The sequence below is a fragment of the Phalacrocorax carbo genome, chromosome 9 (assembly GCF_963921805.1).
Source record: "Phalacrocorax carbo chromosome 9, bPhaCar2.1, whole genome shotgun sequence".
Taxonomy (NCBI): domain Eukaryota; kingdom Metazoa; phylum Chordata; class Aves; order Suliformes; family Phalacrocoracidae; genus Phalacrocorax; species Phalacrocorax carbo.
In genome coordinates, this window is record NC_087521.1 from 18,733,916 (window position 1) to 18,749,715 (window position 15,800).

The 15,800-nt window shown below is 38.2% G+C and overlaps 1 protein-coding gene across 3 annotated transcripts in view; it reads left to right on the plus strand.

The window, feature by feature from the left end:
- The window catches only part of SPATA7 (spermatogenesis associated 7), a 44,616-nt gene extending 30,566 nt beyond the window's left edge, over positions 1-14,050 (plus strand). For all 3 annotated transcript variants that reach the window (XM_064460526.1, XM_064460527.1, XM_064460528.1), the window contains 7 exons: positions 5,912-6,390; positions 7,121-7,187; positions 8,846-8,916; positions 9,886-9,939; positions 11,344-11,421; positions 12,826-12,883; positions 13,225-14,050. In XM_064460526.1, the coding sequence (XP_064316596.1) occupies positions 5,912-6,390; positions 7,121-7,187; positions 8,846-8,916; positions 9,886-9,939; positions 11,344-11,421; positions 12,826-12,883; positions 13,225-13,710 (1,293 nt within the window). In that variant the 3' untranslated portion in view covers positions 13,711-14,050. The remainder of the gene's footprint in view (positions 1-5,911; positions 6,391-7,120; positions 7,188-8,845; positions 8,917-9,885; positions 9,940-11,343; positions 11,422-12,825; positions 12,884-13,224) is intronic.
- The last annotated feature ends 1,750 nt before the right edge of the window (positions 14,051-15,800 follow it).

Below are 15,800 nucleotides of genomic sequence, written 5' to 3' on the forward strand. Positions count from 1 at the left end.
AGATGACATACAAGAGGGTTATGAGAGCAGCAACTGTAAAGGGAGCTTGTCACTTACTGCAGGAGACCTTTGCTCTGTCCAGGCAGCGGAGGGCAGGCCTTCAGCCCACTTACAGCAATATTAAAGTGGCTTATAAATAGAGCAGTGTCAAGTTAGAAGAATCAGATGCTCATTTATTACAAAATTTAGCCTCTTTATCTTGACAGTGAAATTCATAAAATGTCTCTGATCTCATTTTATGATGGTAGACGAACTGTTCTATCAGAAGACCTTTTCATACAAGAACAAGTTAATTTCAGGACTTGAATTCATCTTGGTGTAATTTCAATGACCCCAGTGAGAGGTGCCTTTGGACCTTTTATGTGAAAATAGATTTAGCAAGCTTTCTTCTCAAAGTTTGGTTTTTAGAAGGCAGCTGATACCTCAGTGGCTTTTGAGTTGAGAAACTAAACTTCTTTTAGAAAGTAAAAGTAACTTAGAGAGAAATCTGGATTCTTTCTCTGTGTTACTTCTCTCGCCCATCAGATGCCAGCGATATGCTTTGATCTGGTTTTACTGAACTTTTTCTTCCAGAGAGTCCATGAAGATTCAGGGATCCTGTCTATACAAGCTTGCTGCAAGTAATACTCCATTTACCCCAGTTTTGTGACTAAGAAAATTGAAGCATAAATATGTCATTTACTAAATCCTTTTTTTAGGGGGTTATTATTGCTGAAATATATCATTTAGTATATTTGTATCTTCCAAAACAAATTACAGTTGGTTGAATCAATAGAATAGGAACATATATCAGTAAGCAAGATAGGTGTCAAGATTCTTGACTGTAAATTACATTAGTTATAGTTCTTGATGATGCTAATGTCCAAGGCTATGATACTTCCATGGAATAATTCTTTTTTTTAACTGTATCTCAGCCAAATATCTTTCAATCAGTGTGCTACTGGATGTTTGTAGGCATGTTTTTGTCATCTTGGTTTTTTTTCCAGCTAAACATCTGATATTTTTATAGATACAAATTAGAGAAGAAAATGAACGTACTCACTGTTAACTTGCCTATACCAACACAGGTATACCAATAATTTTCTGAAAGCTTGGTGACAAATTGCAGGCAAACAGCATTCTCTGACACTCATTAAAATCTTTTTGAAGTCACCAACACAGTTCCTTGTTCCTGATACTGTTTCTTTGTGTATCTGAAGGCTGAACTGCCTACCTCTTGGGCAGTAAAGGTTTAGCCCCGGCTAAACTCTTCAAAAGACATTCTTCTTTCTCAGAACTTAAATGAGTACATCTCAAGACCGACACATACAGCTTGGATTTGCAGTTCTGTCTTAGCTGCTTGGTCTGCTCTAATTATGATATGTTTGAGAAGGGGAGGAAAAGAACTGCCCTAAGCATCCTCAAAAATAAAGAATGCTTAAATTTAAGATATTGCCATGTTCACCCTGTACCTTTGTCTTGTTTTAGGATCAGCTCGACTGCTTCCAAGGAACAGAGCATGTGGCTTTCATGAGGAGTAGTTGTGTAATTGGCTAATATAATTTAATCTTTTTTATTATTATTATTATTTTGTATATTGCAGGGCACCAGTCATCATGTGTTCTCAAATGCTTCTACAATCTGATTTATATTGCAGCTTTGTGAACTGTTTCAATCAGAGAGCAAAAAGTATACAAGAAAAAATAACCTGTTTAGAGTACATACTGAAGGGTATGGAATTAGCTTTTCAAAACATCTATATAGGTGGATTCTGAAACTTTCCAGTCTTATCTGTTCTCTATAGTGCAGAGCTACCACTGCAAGTACTTTATATGTAAACAATCACACTGGTAAGCCTTATTATACTGCTTGCTAACACAGGCATTTGTGTGGCATTGTTACTGCATGTTATCAGTTCAGCACTTAATTATGCTGTAGTAGTAAAATAAAGTTGGCTCACATGAGACACCATCAAGAAGGGCTTATTCTGGCTCAGCTAACTAAAAAAAAAAACCACACTCTTAGCATTGGGCATCAGCAGCTATGGACATTTCAGGGTACTGCGATAGCACAGATAGGTCTTACTGATGTGGGAGAAAATTGTGTGGAATTGTAGTGAAGGAAATATATGGCATGACAGCAGCATGATGTGTGACCTAATTTTGATGGTAAACTATCTGCATTTTTTAATACTCCCCTAAATAGCATTTACGACATGCCACAAAAGGTACATTCATCATTCTGAGTTTTAATTTAAAATATGAAGTGGTTCTGAAAGGGAAAATAGTGTCGTTTCAAACCAATAACAGTAGCAGTGTTATGGGAAAATGCAGCATTTATACGGTAAGAGTCATATTGCTTAGAACTTTTACGAATACCTTTTTTAGGATTTGGATGATATCGTAGAAAACCCGTGTATATTTACAAGCTATACTATGAATTACATAGGTTAATATACTATACTATATACTACTAGTTTACCAGTAATATATTACTGTCCTGTATTACATATTAGTAGGTTACAATGTCATGAATGTTCAGCAAGTATATAAGGATTTCCAGTTTTGGTTGTTTGGATTTTTCCTCTTCCCTACGTCCCCCAGTAGGAGACTCCGAAAGTCTCACAACACGTATTGATTATCTTGCAGAATTCCCACAGGTATTTTCTTTTATAGTTAACTTTGCCACTTTTGTTGGAATTCAGTCCATGGCCACTTACTGGTAGGGAAAATCACACATTCAGCCTTCAACCCACATCTTAATCATCTGATTATTTTCAAAAAGTGAAGCATTCTTGAGGATTTTTTCCACGTTTATATTGTGCTCAGGCAGTGGAGCACCACTGGAAATCCACTGAATCTGTGCTTCAGTGGTAGTCTCTCAAAATAATTTCCACATGGATTAATTATAAGATCAGGATGGGCTGCTGGGTGAATCTGTGAATCTTCTCAACTAGCAATTAGGGTTGTAGATCATAAAAAAATGCTTATCACAGCATATGTTTAAGTCACACCATACTGGATCCAGTCTTTCTCAGGCTTTCTATAGGGGAGCTAGTCCTTAGGTGACTTCAGTAATGTAATGCTTCTACTTAATAGTTTTTACTTGTTTGGTAGAAGCATAATAGAGATGAATGGAACACATGGAAATCAACTTCCCTTTCCCCATTTTTTTCACTGCAGAGCTTTATGGCCTGTACAGGTCTCTTCTCATCTTCCTGTTCTTTGTTCAGATGGTGGATGTCGATCAACAAGTTAATCTCTGTGTTAGCCTATCTGAACCTAAACTTCAGGATTGTTAGAAATCTGGTCCATATTTGGCCTTAGAAACTGAGTTTTCTTCTTAGGACACCTCTACTTGTATACATTCTCTTGAATCTTGCAGCGCTTAGTTGCTGTTCTTGTGGAGCTATATGAACTACCTCAGCATAAGGAAAGTAATTATTTTTAAAAGACTGGCTAGTTAGTTAAAACTGCATTCATTTGAGTTTGTTAGCTGTCGGTTTTGATTTGGGTTTTCTCAGATGTTTTATTTTAGCTGTTTTATTTTAGCCTTGTATTATACTGATTGCACAGTACGGCATGATATGTTCCAGAGTAACACTGTCCTCAGCTTGCCTCCCTCACTGTTGCAGGACCTAGGTGCAAGCACAACTGGGAGTTGCACTGCTAGGTAGTCTGAGTATACACAGCGTCAGTCATCCCTTCTCCATCATACAGCTGTGTGCAGCAGAACTTGAATGCATAAATAGTTACACACATGGATAAAATAAGTTAATTTATACAAAACTTCATTTGCTGTTAGCCTTCTGGTTTAATCTTCTAATTCTGCAATATGGCGGTCCTTGGAGATTGTAAAATGTCATACATACTTGTCACTGACTGACACAGTATTCAGTGGGTGGCTGTATCCTAGGTAGGGAAAGAACATACAGCAGCTATCTTGCTGAGATGCTTCCTAACTTTTCAGACACATTGTAAAGCATGTTTCCTAGTGCACATCCCCTGTCCAGGTATTTATGCTTTGAAGTTGCAAATCTTTCAAAATTCTGTGACAGAAATAAAGTTTGACAATTTGAATTGTTCTTTCCCATTTGACCAAAATAAAAAAAAAAGAAAACTTTAAGATTTAGTTGTGTTTCTGTCTTGTCTTTGCTAGTGTCCTAATACAATTCAGTAATAAAATTGAATTTTTAAGCATTAAGTAATTTTTTTCAGAAAGCAGAAAAAATAGCATGATCTTTCCAAATAATTAATTCTTTAACCTTTCTCAATTATAGACTTAAATTTTCAAATTTTGATTTTAGGTTTCCTATCCCTGGCATTAAAATGATGCTTCTGATACAACTTGGCCGTTCTAAAATAGAATGTTGGAAGATTCCCCATCACCTTCCATAGGACAGATTTATGTTCATGGTCATCACTAGATGACACACACCAGAGACAGTGTACTTGGCTTCCTCCTTATTACCTACCCTTAATATTTGTTGCAGTGCTTCACTTCAATATTTTTTTAACTTAGTCAAGACTTAAAAGTAACCTTAAAGATCTCAAAAAGAAGAGATGCATAGATGAGCTTTTGCTGTAAGGTTTCCCATGTTGTTTTGATTGTCCATCACATCAGTGAGATTTGTTCGGCTAGATTCTATGCAAAACAGATGGTTACTGAAAACCGCAATTAGATGTTCTTAGTAACTGAAGTTGACACCTGGACTTCAACCTACATATAAAATAGACTTATATTGTGCTTCTTTTGGCGGGCAGTGAGTTAGCTGACCATAATTTTAGTCTGAACCACACACTGCCTACATTTTACCTTAGCTGGGCCACCAGGTACTACTGATTTGTCTCTATCTAACTAGTAGCCTTTTAACTGTGTCCTTTTAAAGTAACATCGAATATGAGTTTGCTTCTGAGAATTGAAGTACATTTTTAAATTCTAATGTGTTGAACAGTTAAGAAGCAGGAGCAGTAATACCGTTCCTCTACCATCACCTGAAACAGAGTACATCTGTTAGTAAACTCAGTACATTGCTATCTGTCCTGTTTAACTGTCGTAAGCTAACTACTTGCACTGTTGGCTTTCTGTAGTGTTAGAGGGAAAGCTTCACAGCTGCTGGTTGAGAAACCCAAAGAAGAACAGGATAGAAGCTTGCCTGTGTCTGCTGGAGGACATTATGATTGTTTGTATTACCACAGCAATTAGGATGTTTCTTAAGGAGCAGGATGTCATTACACAAGGCAACATCCTGTGTCTGTACAGCCCTACCAAGGATGTGCATCTCCCGCCTACTCGAAGAAAAGGGTGACATGTGGACTAAACAGAGTTTTCTTGTTCTGTGTCTTAAACCACATTACAGGATTTTCCATGTTTGTCTAAGCTGAATCAGTGAGCAGTGCCCTGTACAGAATCTTATAAATCTTATAAAAATGGCCAGTACGTAATACACTTTGAAGCTAATAGGATTTAGAGAGAGAGGCAACAATTCCATACTTAAAGAGAATACATACTATGAACCAGTCAGTAGGATAATTATGGGTAATGTCTACCTTACCTTGCCTGGGTGGTATCAACAGAGCATATCCAGATAAAATAATTTGCTTCAGTGCAATGATTCCTTGACTTCTAAAAATGTATTGAGCCTTTGGACTAAAATGATTAAAACTCTTGCTTTGATGTAGCCATAAATATTCTATAACGAAGCACCAATGTTTTGCTACTGAAGCCAATCATTTTCTTATTACTCTCTAATTTACAATGACTAGGTTTTAAAATCTGTTATCACTGGGCCTGCTCTGAAACCAGTTTGATTTTACAAAAATTGAAAATTTTTACATAGAAAATACCTCCAAGTTGGTAACAGCTGGGAGTACAAACTCAAGCAAAGCTGGCAACTTGTAAAGCAATCAAACCTTGTTTTAATTTTTTCTAGAGTTTCTTGGAAGCAGAAGAGAAAGATGGTCTCTTCCCCTGTGCTCGGCAGGCACGGTACCTATCAAGAGCATTGTCTCCTTACGGCGAGCATGGCTTGGTGTGCTCCAGTCCAATAAAATATGCCAGAAGAGATTGTCGGAATACATTTAATGCATCTAACTCAAACTCAAGTGTCAGTACATCGAGTACACCAAGAAAATGCTCTGGACTTCCATGCAGTTGCTCCACTGATAGTTTTGTGAGCGTTAGTCATTCCCAGAGGCGTCAAGGAAGCAACTCCAAAATACGCAGTGGGGATCTTCTAGACAGGCACTCTGAATTCTTCACTGATAGCCGAAAACCTTTTACTCCACGCACCTTAATATCAGATGCTAAATCTTTCCTGTCAGAGTACAGGTATTACACTCCTGGTCGAAGGAAAAGGAAAAATCACTGCAAGCAGCATGTGGAAGCTCAAACACAGACTGATGAGATCAGGTACAGAGATTAAAACTTCATTTTCAAACTGTGGAATTTAGATGTTATCTTAACAGTATCTTCATAAAAGCAACTTGTTTTGTTCTCATTTACATTCGTATAAAACCAGAATAATTATTATGAAATTATTCTAGATATGCCTTAGCACAAGCTAGAATAGAATGTGATTTTCCTTTTTTCACTGGAAAACTGGAAACATTTTGTTGTTTTCTCTCTGAGCAACTGGTTTCATCTATACAAACTGGATACAAAGTGCCACTAATTCCAAACTGTGGGATCTCACATATGCTGGGGATAGTTGTTCCCTTTCTCTCTTCTTTGCTCTCTCTGGTGTATAGTTGTACTTTCTATCCTCTAAAGAATTAACTGCTATAAGTGTGCAAATATTTCCCCACTGTTGCCCCTGTAGTCTTGTACTTTCCAATTCATTAATTAATACAACATGCAATGATCCTTTTTTAAACTCTTGAATGCAGCTCTTTGTTGTCTTTTTATAATTTTTAATTTAAAACCCTTCAGTTGTATCCTATATGAAATATTTTAGAGAACAAAACTTAGTTTTACTATGTCAATGGATGTCTGGCAGAAATTTTCTAAACTGTCCAACACATTTTAGTACTAGGTCCCATTCAGATTGATGGGAGATTTTGACAGTGGGACTCGTGTACATCATCCTGCGTATTGTAAAAGTAGTCTTCTTGGAAGTCTAATACATCTCTAAATTTTGTAGCTTTCCATCTGCTGACAAAGCGTCTGAGAGAACAGTCATTACTGAACAGCAGAAGATCCCGTTGAAGGTAATACATCTACCAGTAATCTGGGTACTCTTACCACACCATTCACCATCATTTTGGAGTATATACTTAATCTCTGCCACAGCAGTATACAACTGATTTAAGTTTCATTCTCTTTACTATCATGAGGTGAATTAGGTCTGCAGAGGAGAGAGAGTTTCAAAAGAACAAGTGGAAACAGGAAGAAAAAATATTGAGGCATGTGAAAAGATCTTAGGATATCACAGAATTTAAAATATTTTTTTTTCAACAGTTTTTACAAGTACACTGTCACTTAAATATCTGTTAAGGACATAGATAATTGGTACATTATTTTTCAGCAGAAGGCGGCACCTCTTTTTCAAGGTTTTTTTTTCTTCATTTTTACATTGGATAACATCTTCCCAAAAGCCCTAAACAGAAGAATTGGAACCAAGGAGTGTTTTCCTCTGAGGAAGCACCCAAACCAGCGAGTGGTGAAGTTTTCCTTGATACTGTTTCCTTTCTGTCTTGCTGAATGTACCTACGATACCTTCATGAAGAATCACACCACTTCAAATTCTGCCAGCTCCCGTTATCTTTTCATCGTAGTTACAGAACTGTTTGCATACATCATTTTGTTTTGAATTGCTAAGCGTTTGTGACAGTTGAACTTTTTCAGTTATTTAGTCTTTGAGAAATTGCCTTAGTGTGTGATGGTTTAAGATTATTAAATTTTAAAGATTAAATGGGTTAAACCACTATTTATGGGAGGCAGAGGGAAGCAGGCAAAAGACCTGAAATATTTCTTAAGACTTCAAATCTGAAGTTTTGTCTTAATTTGTACTAATATTTGCATGGAAGAGTTTGCTCAGAAGTCAGGTTTTTGCTTTTTGCTTTATCTTGTAGCCACTATACAGAGAAGTTCTTAAACAACAGCCCTGTCAAACATAACAGAAATACTTGAATAACTGTGGACTTCCTTCCTGAATAAAGACTACGGGGTCAGACTCTTCATGTCTGTAGCTGAACAGGGCAAATAACTGTGCTTTATTCATTTGAGCAGAGGGGTGAGAGAGAATTTGTATTTATAGCTTTACTGAAAATAGGAGAGACCACCTGAATTGATCTGTATCTGCAGCTGACCTCAGTATGAAAAGGTTAAGTGATTATTTGGAAGGCTTCACTCCAGTTCCATAAAGAACAACTTCTGATTTCATTTCAAAACTGTCATATCTGACTTTTTCTGTGGCTGTTGTAAAAGTGACAGCATTAAATCCTGTAGCTTTAGAGTGTTTCTTTCAGACTAATATTTTAAATGCTGAGTCAGCAACTTTACTTTCATCCATTTTGTGCAAGCAGCTCAAGAGATGTGATTTAGAGTGCCTGTTCCTGTTTCTGCATAACAGATGTCACTCCTGTTGGTGACATCGACCTCCCTCTGGCTTTTAGAGAATTTGTCTTTGACATACTTGTCAGGGAGAAATGTGCCCCATCTCCTGTTGTCCCTGCCTAAAATTTTGGATGTCAAAGCTGATGACCCTTTGCTGCCATATGTCTCAGTTTACCCAAAGTTTCTCAGAAAGACATAAAATACGTAAGGCTGCTTAATCACAGATAATTAGTTATTGGGTTCATTTTAATGGTAAAATTTGCCGTGTATTTGCACTGATTATAATAAAGACTTTATCTTTGTGTTGTAGGCTGAAGATAGAAGATACACTGTGGATGAGCCTCAGAGAGGAATAGCTGCTTGTCCATACTCCTTTCTAAGGTGCCTGATTTACAGCAGGAAGGAATATTTGATGCATTCCTTCCTGCTTTCTGTACAGCTGCTTCTTAGGCCATAACCCTTCACTACCATTTCTCCTTATAAGTGTCTTCTGACAGGACTTCTGTTTGGTTGGGTTTTTCAGATCAATGGTCTTTCCCAACTTCAAAATTCATTATTTTCTTATGGATAAAGTTGCACTAGGAAGCCAATTAAGAAAGAGATTTCTGAAATGTATCAGTACTTTTGTCAGGAGTGAGAGCGATGACACTTCAATACAGCTGTTAGTTTTGTACATCCAAGCATATATCTGAGCTTACAGACCATAGATTTCTTATACAGTACTACAACTAAGTACTGGATTGGTATCCCAGTTGGTATTTCCTTTCAGGAAGAAGGGTCTCCAGGCATCCAGCCTTTTGAATCTATGATCTGCAAGAATTGCAGACCAGAAGCATTTCCCACATCTCTTTCTGAAAATGTAACACTGAGATTTAGAATATTGTTTACAATACAAGAACAGTGTTGGAAATCAGACCAGAACCCAAGGGCTCCTGGCTGATTCTCCTCATTGCTGACCTAAGTATCATGCATGACTCACTGATTTGCTCTCAGGCCTTTTCATACAAAGGCATTTTTACCTGGGAAAAAAAATTGTACTCTGAGAAAAAAAGCACTCTTATGGATAGTGAAGGTCTGTATAGCATCTGAAGTAACACTGAGGTCTTTTGGGGTATTAAAGCACTGCACTGAGGGAGGTGTTACAGTACTCTTGAACTATAGTCTTTCAGGCTTCAGTGTAAGCAATGGATTTTGCTACTGGGTCAGGGTTTGGGAGTGTCCTGGTGAGTTTTCTTCCAAGAAGGAGGAGGGATAATGGCACAGCGTGGCTCCAGAAGAAGGTGAGAATGCAAGGTAGTATGAAGGGTTTTGAGAATGTTGCTCTCTCTTACCCTCTGATTTTCTGATTAGAGAGACGTCATTGTATTCTCAGCAGCCTTCAGCAAGGAGGACAATCGAGTCTGAGTAAGTATGCTTAAACCATTTTTCCGCTAGTTTGCAACATTAAACTAGAAACTCTTCCTCAAAACTGATGAACCTGAAACAGTAAATGAGGCCTCAGAATCAACTGTTGTTCACAATTTACAGTAAAATTGACATGACTATGAATTGTTATATAAGACTTAAATATCCACGCGAATCTAAAAATGAAGAAAATCCATTACAACTTCAGAAGCAAGATAGACTTCTCTTCTTGTCCAGTGGCTATATCTTAAATGTTTCTAGTTCTTTTTTTTGGTCTGTTATCTCTGAAGCAATTCTTGGCAAAATAAAATATCAAGTTGAAGGGCATTCTTACCATACTTCTGCTCTGAAATTTGATGAGAACTGGAAGAGGTTTGAGTTATATTCAAAAACACTGCCAATGCTTTATCATGTGACCTTGGGAAAGTCACTTCATCTTTGTGCTTTAGGACAGTCTTGTTCCTGCCTAACTTTAAGGATATAATATAGATACCAAAGATCAGCTATAGATAGCTTTCTTGACTGTACAGGGAACCAAAATTACATTCTTCAGGCTAGATGACAAATTTTACATAATGAAAGTCAGGCAAGATGTGTCCCATTCTTAATTTTCTGTTTATTAAGGCTGGATGATGATTCAATAGAACTTGATTGGATACTTTAGGATATTTAGAAAGATGCTATGAAAGAGAAACAGCACCGAAATCTTTTCTTTGGGGGTTTTCGTTCTTGTTTTCTAAACAGAACTCCAAACTTTTGGAGAGTTTCCCATTTAGAGCAATTGGCATCAACAAGGCTTTATGAGGCATTAAAATGGAGAGAAATTTGATCAGAGGTGAAAGCCGCATCTCACACTAACAAGGATTTTGTACATCAAAGAGTTGTGTTTGAAAGGCATAGAGGCTGTCAAATAAGCACGTATATTTTTCTGAGCTTCCATTGAGGACTGGCAATTTTCAGCCACAGTGAGATTCTCTAGAAGCTCCTTTGGAAGCCTTTACTCAGAGCATCAAACTGCAATTTTTACACTTTCTTCCCAGTTAGCACCCCTGTGTTCTTGAGTGCAAAGCAGGTTCTGAACACTTACCAAGATTTGCTGGTTTCCTCACTCAGGATCTCTGTGCTAGTTTATACCACAGTAGAAAGTTAGGATAAACACAAAGCACCATAGCGACCTTTCTAACAGTCTGATATTTTACACAGGATTTTTTATTATTATTCAAATTCAATGAAAGGCTTAGTTTGTTCTGACAGAATTACATTTTTGAAAAATAGCAGCTGGTGCCAAGAACTATACAATCTTCTTAATGGCATTTCCCGTGAAGATGATTGGACCTACTGTATTGTGCAATATATGTCCCTACTTTAAAACATTTGACAATGGGTTTTCTATTCTCCCTACAGAGAAGAAGAGCTTTTATATTTAGCTTTCATTGAAGATGTAACAAATGAAATTCTTAGCCTTGGGCTATTTTCTAACAGGTAGGTTATGGTTGTTTTCAAATTTGTAATGCTGTGTCAGAAACACATGGGCTCTGTAAGAAAGGGACATAGTGTTTAGTAATCATTACTTTGCCTTTAAGAATATATAGATACACAGTTACCCCTTGCTTTTGTTTTGTTTCCCTTTCTTCTTTTTGCATTATGTAAGAAAGGGGAACTAGGAAAGACCTGGGGGTGTCACCTGCTTTGATCTGCTGCTATGTACCATGAGCTACAGCCCCTGTTGGAAACTGACCTGGAACCCCGGGTGTAGCGACGCTAGGAAGAAATCATTTTACTCTGCCGCAGCTGTTTTGCTAAATAAACCAAGTTACTAATCTTTCACACAACAGATCCTCCCTCTCCCTTCTGCCCTTGTTCCTGTTCTAGTATGAATTCAGTCTTCAGCATGGGTGGTCAGGATTACATACTGTTTCAGATAAGGGTTCACCAGTTGCTAAATCAGATTTTTTTCAATAATTAAACAATAAGTTCTGATAGAATTCATGTATTTGAGTAGTACTCCCAAATTCTTTTCCATACCAGCTCTTTCTGATAAAGAACTCTCAGTTCATAGCAAAACAACCCTGCGGTATTTTTGATACAGAAATTTAACCCATTTCAAGGCAGTCTAATTTCAGCATAATATTTTGATCTTCCTCTGGTGTTTTTCTGTTCTGTGCACTCTCATTTTTTTCTCATGTCTAGGCTATCAATGAGAATGTTAAATATGCTAAATAAAAAACTAATTTTTGAGAAAGTTCAAGAGAGGTCTCCCTCTGGTTCTTTCTTACAGTAATGTCTTCCCTTAAAACCTTTCTTTCACTAATATATTTTTTTAAATACTTTCTCATGTAAGCTAGATTAAATTCACTTGACCTTCTGGAAATCTGTTCCAGTGACTGGGTACCTTAGTTGTCACAGAACACTTCCTCTGTGCTGAAATTTTTTCTCATCCTGCTTAAGCAATGTAAGAGAGCTCTGAGGACTGAGTACCTTCCTCTGGATTTTTTTCTGATGCTAGATTTTATTCGTTCCCTTTATTTACACTTGTGTATATCGGCCCACCTAAGAGATTTTGGATACTTCAGCATGCCAGTAGAACCACCACTGGATAGTTGGTTTCTCCCACCACATAGACCCAACAGACCAAACACACTGGAGTTGTGCTACAAATCACTCCATGGTTACCACCTGCTGCTCAAAGCTGTGTCTGCCTGCTGAGCACGTGTCCAGTGGGATACTGACTCCAGGTAGCCCTCCTTGGGACCGGGCATAACTGAAACAATCTTAGTGGTCCCACGCAGCTAAGAAATGAAAATAAAAACCTAAGGTTGTTAATTTGTGTAGATCTCTTAAAAGTTGGTTTTCTTCCTGTGAAATCATTTCATTGTTCATTTTTAGAGTTTTGGAACAACTGTTTGAGTGTCATATACAAGAAAATAAGAACCGTTTGGATGAGGTAAGCGCTGCCCCTCTAATATTCTCCTTCTCCGCATATGACTTCAGTGCTGTTTCCGGAGTACGGTGGAAATGTACTGGGATATTGGTGGGTAAGGGTACCCAGAATGCTCAGTGGGGAGCACCTGTCTCCATAAGTGACTCACGGTAGATCAGGAGTCACAGGCACAGTCACAAAAAAAGGACAATAGTCAACCCACTTTGGTAACACTTGCTGTATAATTGAGTCACTTGACTGCCAGCAGCCTCCCTTTCCTTATGTCAGAGTTAAGCCCTGAGTTCCAGGCAGATAGGCACTGTGGGGCTGGAGAAGTGTCACCCCTTTCTTCCTTCGCCCCCTAGAACAAAATGCGCCACTTCTTGGATGTACTGAAAGCAGACCTCGGCTGCAGCCCAGGCAGCAGTGCGGAGCAAATCCATGCAGGCTGGGAAGCCTTGGACTCACTGGATCTGCAAGAGTTTGATACAATGGAAGAGCTCGAGTTTACCAGTAAAAGTCAGAGGCAGACAAAAGCTACAAAAAGCGAAGAATTCTTTGGGACCATGGACTTACTAAAGGAACGAAAAAAATGTGAATCACCAATATGCAGAGAAAGTTCAATGGAGACACAGAGCAAGGATGACTTTTCAGAAGATGTCGCTAAAATGATGGATGCTGGGACAGAATTTGATTCTTGCGTGAAATCTGAAGACCAAGACACTTCACCCTCACGTGAGGCAACTTTAAACTTGATTACTTGTGACAGTGATTTGGAAGCCAACAAGGAACTTGATGATCTTGAGGAAAGCTTTGCAGAGGCCCTTCAGATCTCACATGACTATTCATAATAGTAGTCAAAACTTGGCTGTTAAATAAGGATAGAGCTAGTTCTGTGGAGAACTGCCATATTTTAAATAGTAGTAAATTATTTGTTTTATTTTCAGTTTATTTCTGTTTAAATACTGCTAAAATCTCCCTAGCAGGATGTTGTTAATTTCTGTATTAATGTAGACTCTTAAGGGTAAAGTGTCAGTTATCAAAAAATTTTGTATATTTTTGTCTATAATTGTATAACTCAGAACTAACTTTTGAGAATATTGAAATTAGATGTATATTTTTAGAAAGCTCTAATAGTAAGTTATGAAATATTTATTGATTTTATTTATAATAAATACATTAATTGCTAGTCCAGTTGTGGTCCTGCTATAACGATCCAAGATTTTGTAGTCTGCAAGAATTGAACTTACCCACATCAAAACATGGTATCCTGCATACCCGCAGAGCAGAGATGGAACTGTTTGCCCATCCTGGAAGAGGGCACTCTTTGATGTTAAATACCACAGAGGCACAAAGTTCTTACAATCAACTTTTTTCCTTTTACTGTAACTGTAGAACATAAGGAACGTACCTTTTCCTTGCATTAACTAGGGTGAAATAAGGAGTGAGGGTGGACAGGCAACTTCCCAAACAATAATTTCTTTTGGTGCTGTAGATGATTTTTCCTTCTTCAGCCCTCAACCATGAACTCAATTGTCTTATTCCTTGTACCAACAGGTATAAAGAGCGATTTTGCAGTATTAGCTGCCCTCAGTCTTTGCCTAACCTCCTGTCAGCTTTCTGGCCTGAAAAGGACATTTATCTCAAGCTACTGCGTATGGCAGTTCTTGTGCTGTTTAATCCTAGTTGTCCATGATTCAGCTGATATCTCTGAAAAGTGAAGACTGCACCAATTTTCAAACTGCACAACACTAAAATCCACGGTTCAATTTCTTGCATAAATGACAGCCTTGGCATGGCATTCTGCATCAAGCTTTGGTTCTGAAAAAAGCTAGAGTTGGGTACTGATTGATTACTAGGATTATCTAGCAGAAGACACGTTAGGCATCTTGTACAGCAAATGGAGAAAAGGTGGTCTATTTTATGATTAAAGTTTAAATTGTAGGCAGCGCATACATTGCACAAAATCAGCCCAAATCTCTCTAATCGGAGTACAGATATTACCTGGCATTCATGTTGCTGCAGAGTGAGTTCAACAGATTCTGAGGAAATGCGAGAACGTTACATTGTCTTGCTGTAGGTGAGGAACTATAAGGAGCCTTAGGAACTGGATGAAGCCTGTCACCAAATAGCTCTTAGGGTTGGTCTTAATCTGCTTCCTCCAAGGACAAACCCATATGGGTTCATGCATAAAACTTCTACCACCTGCTGCCCCTGTGGCTCATGAGTGTCTACCAAAGACACGATTCTTTAAGTGAGATGGCAAATTGCAGCTATAAGTAGCTCCGGTCAACATAGAGCAATGCTTCGTTTTTGAAGCATAAACTTTTTTTTTTTGGAGGGGGGAGAAGAAGTCTCAAAACATCTCTAGCGAAAGCCAATCAAACAAAAGCAACATTTCTGGCAGTCATCATCATTGCAGTGCAGAACATAATTCGCCCCCCAAAAAAGCAAAAGGCACTTTCCTGGCTGCCTTGGGCACAATAATGAATTACTCTTGTTGACAATGACAGCAGACCAGGGTTTAGCTTAGCCATGTACATGCAGCTGTGCAGATGGGCACTAGCCTTTCATCTGCTGTGCTCAGCTGGCTGTCTTGTAAAGCTGGCCTGCAGCTTGCATGCTCTGGCTCACTCTAAAGGTAGGTAAGATAATGTGAGGATTTTGCATCCCTCCTTCAGAGCTTGTCTTGTTGAAAAGACACACCCACAGGGCTGATGCAGTGCAGTGCAGGGATGGTTTGCCCTCGATCACAAGTGATCAAAGCCCTTCTCCCATCCCCAAGGAAACTCCCTCTCTATTCCTTACCCCACCGAGCTGAAGGGCAGGATGCACCTAGGGAACTGTTATTTCTACTGTATGAACGATTTTAACAGAGAGGGACTGGTTAGAAAATGAAAGAGCGGGGTTAGATGTAGTCAAGTATAAAGCCTCTTTGCTC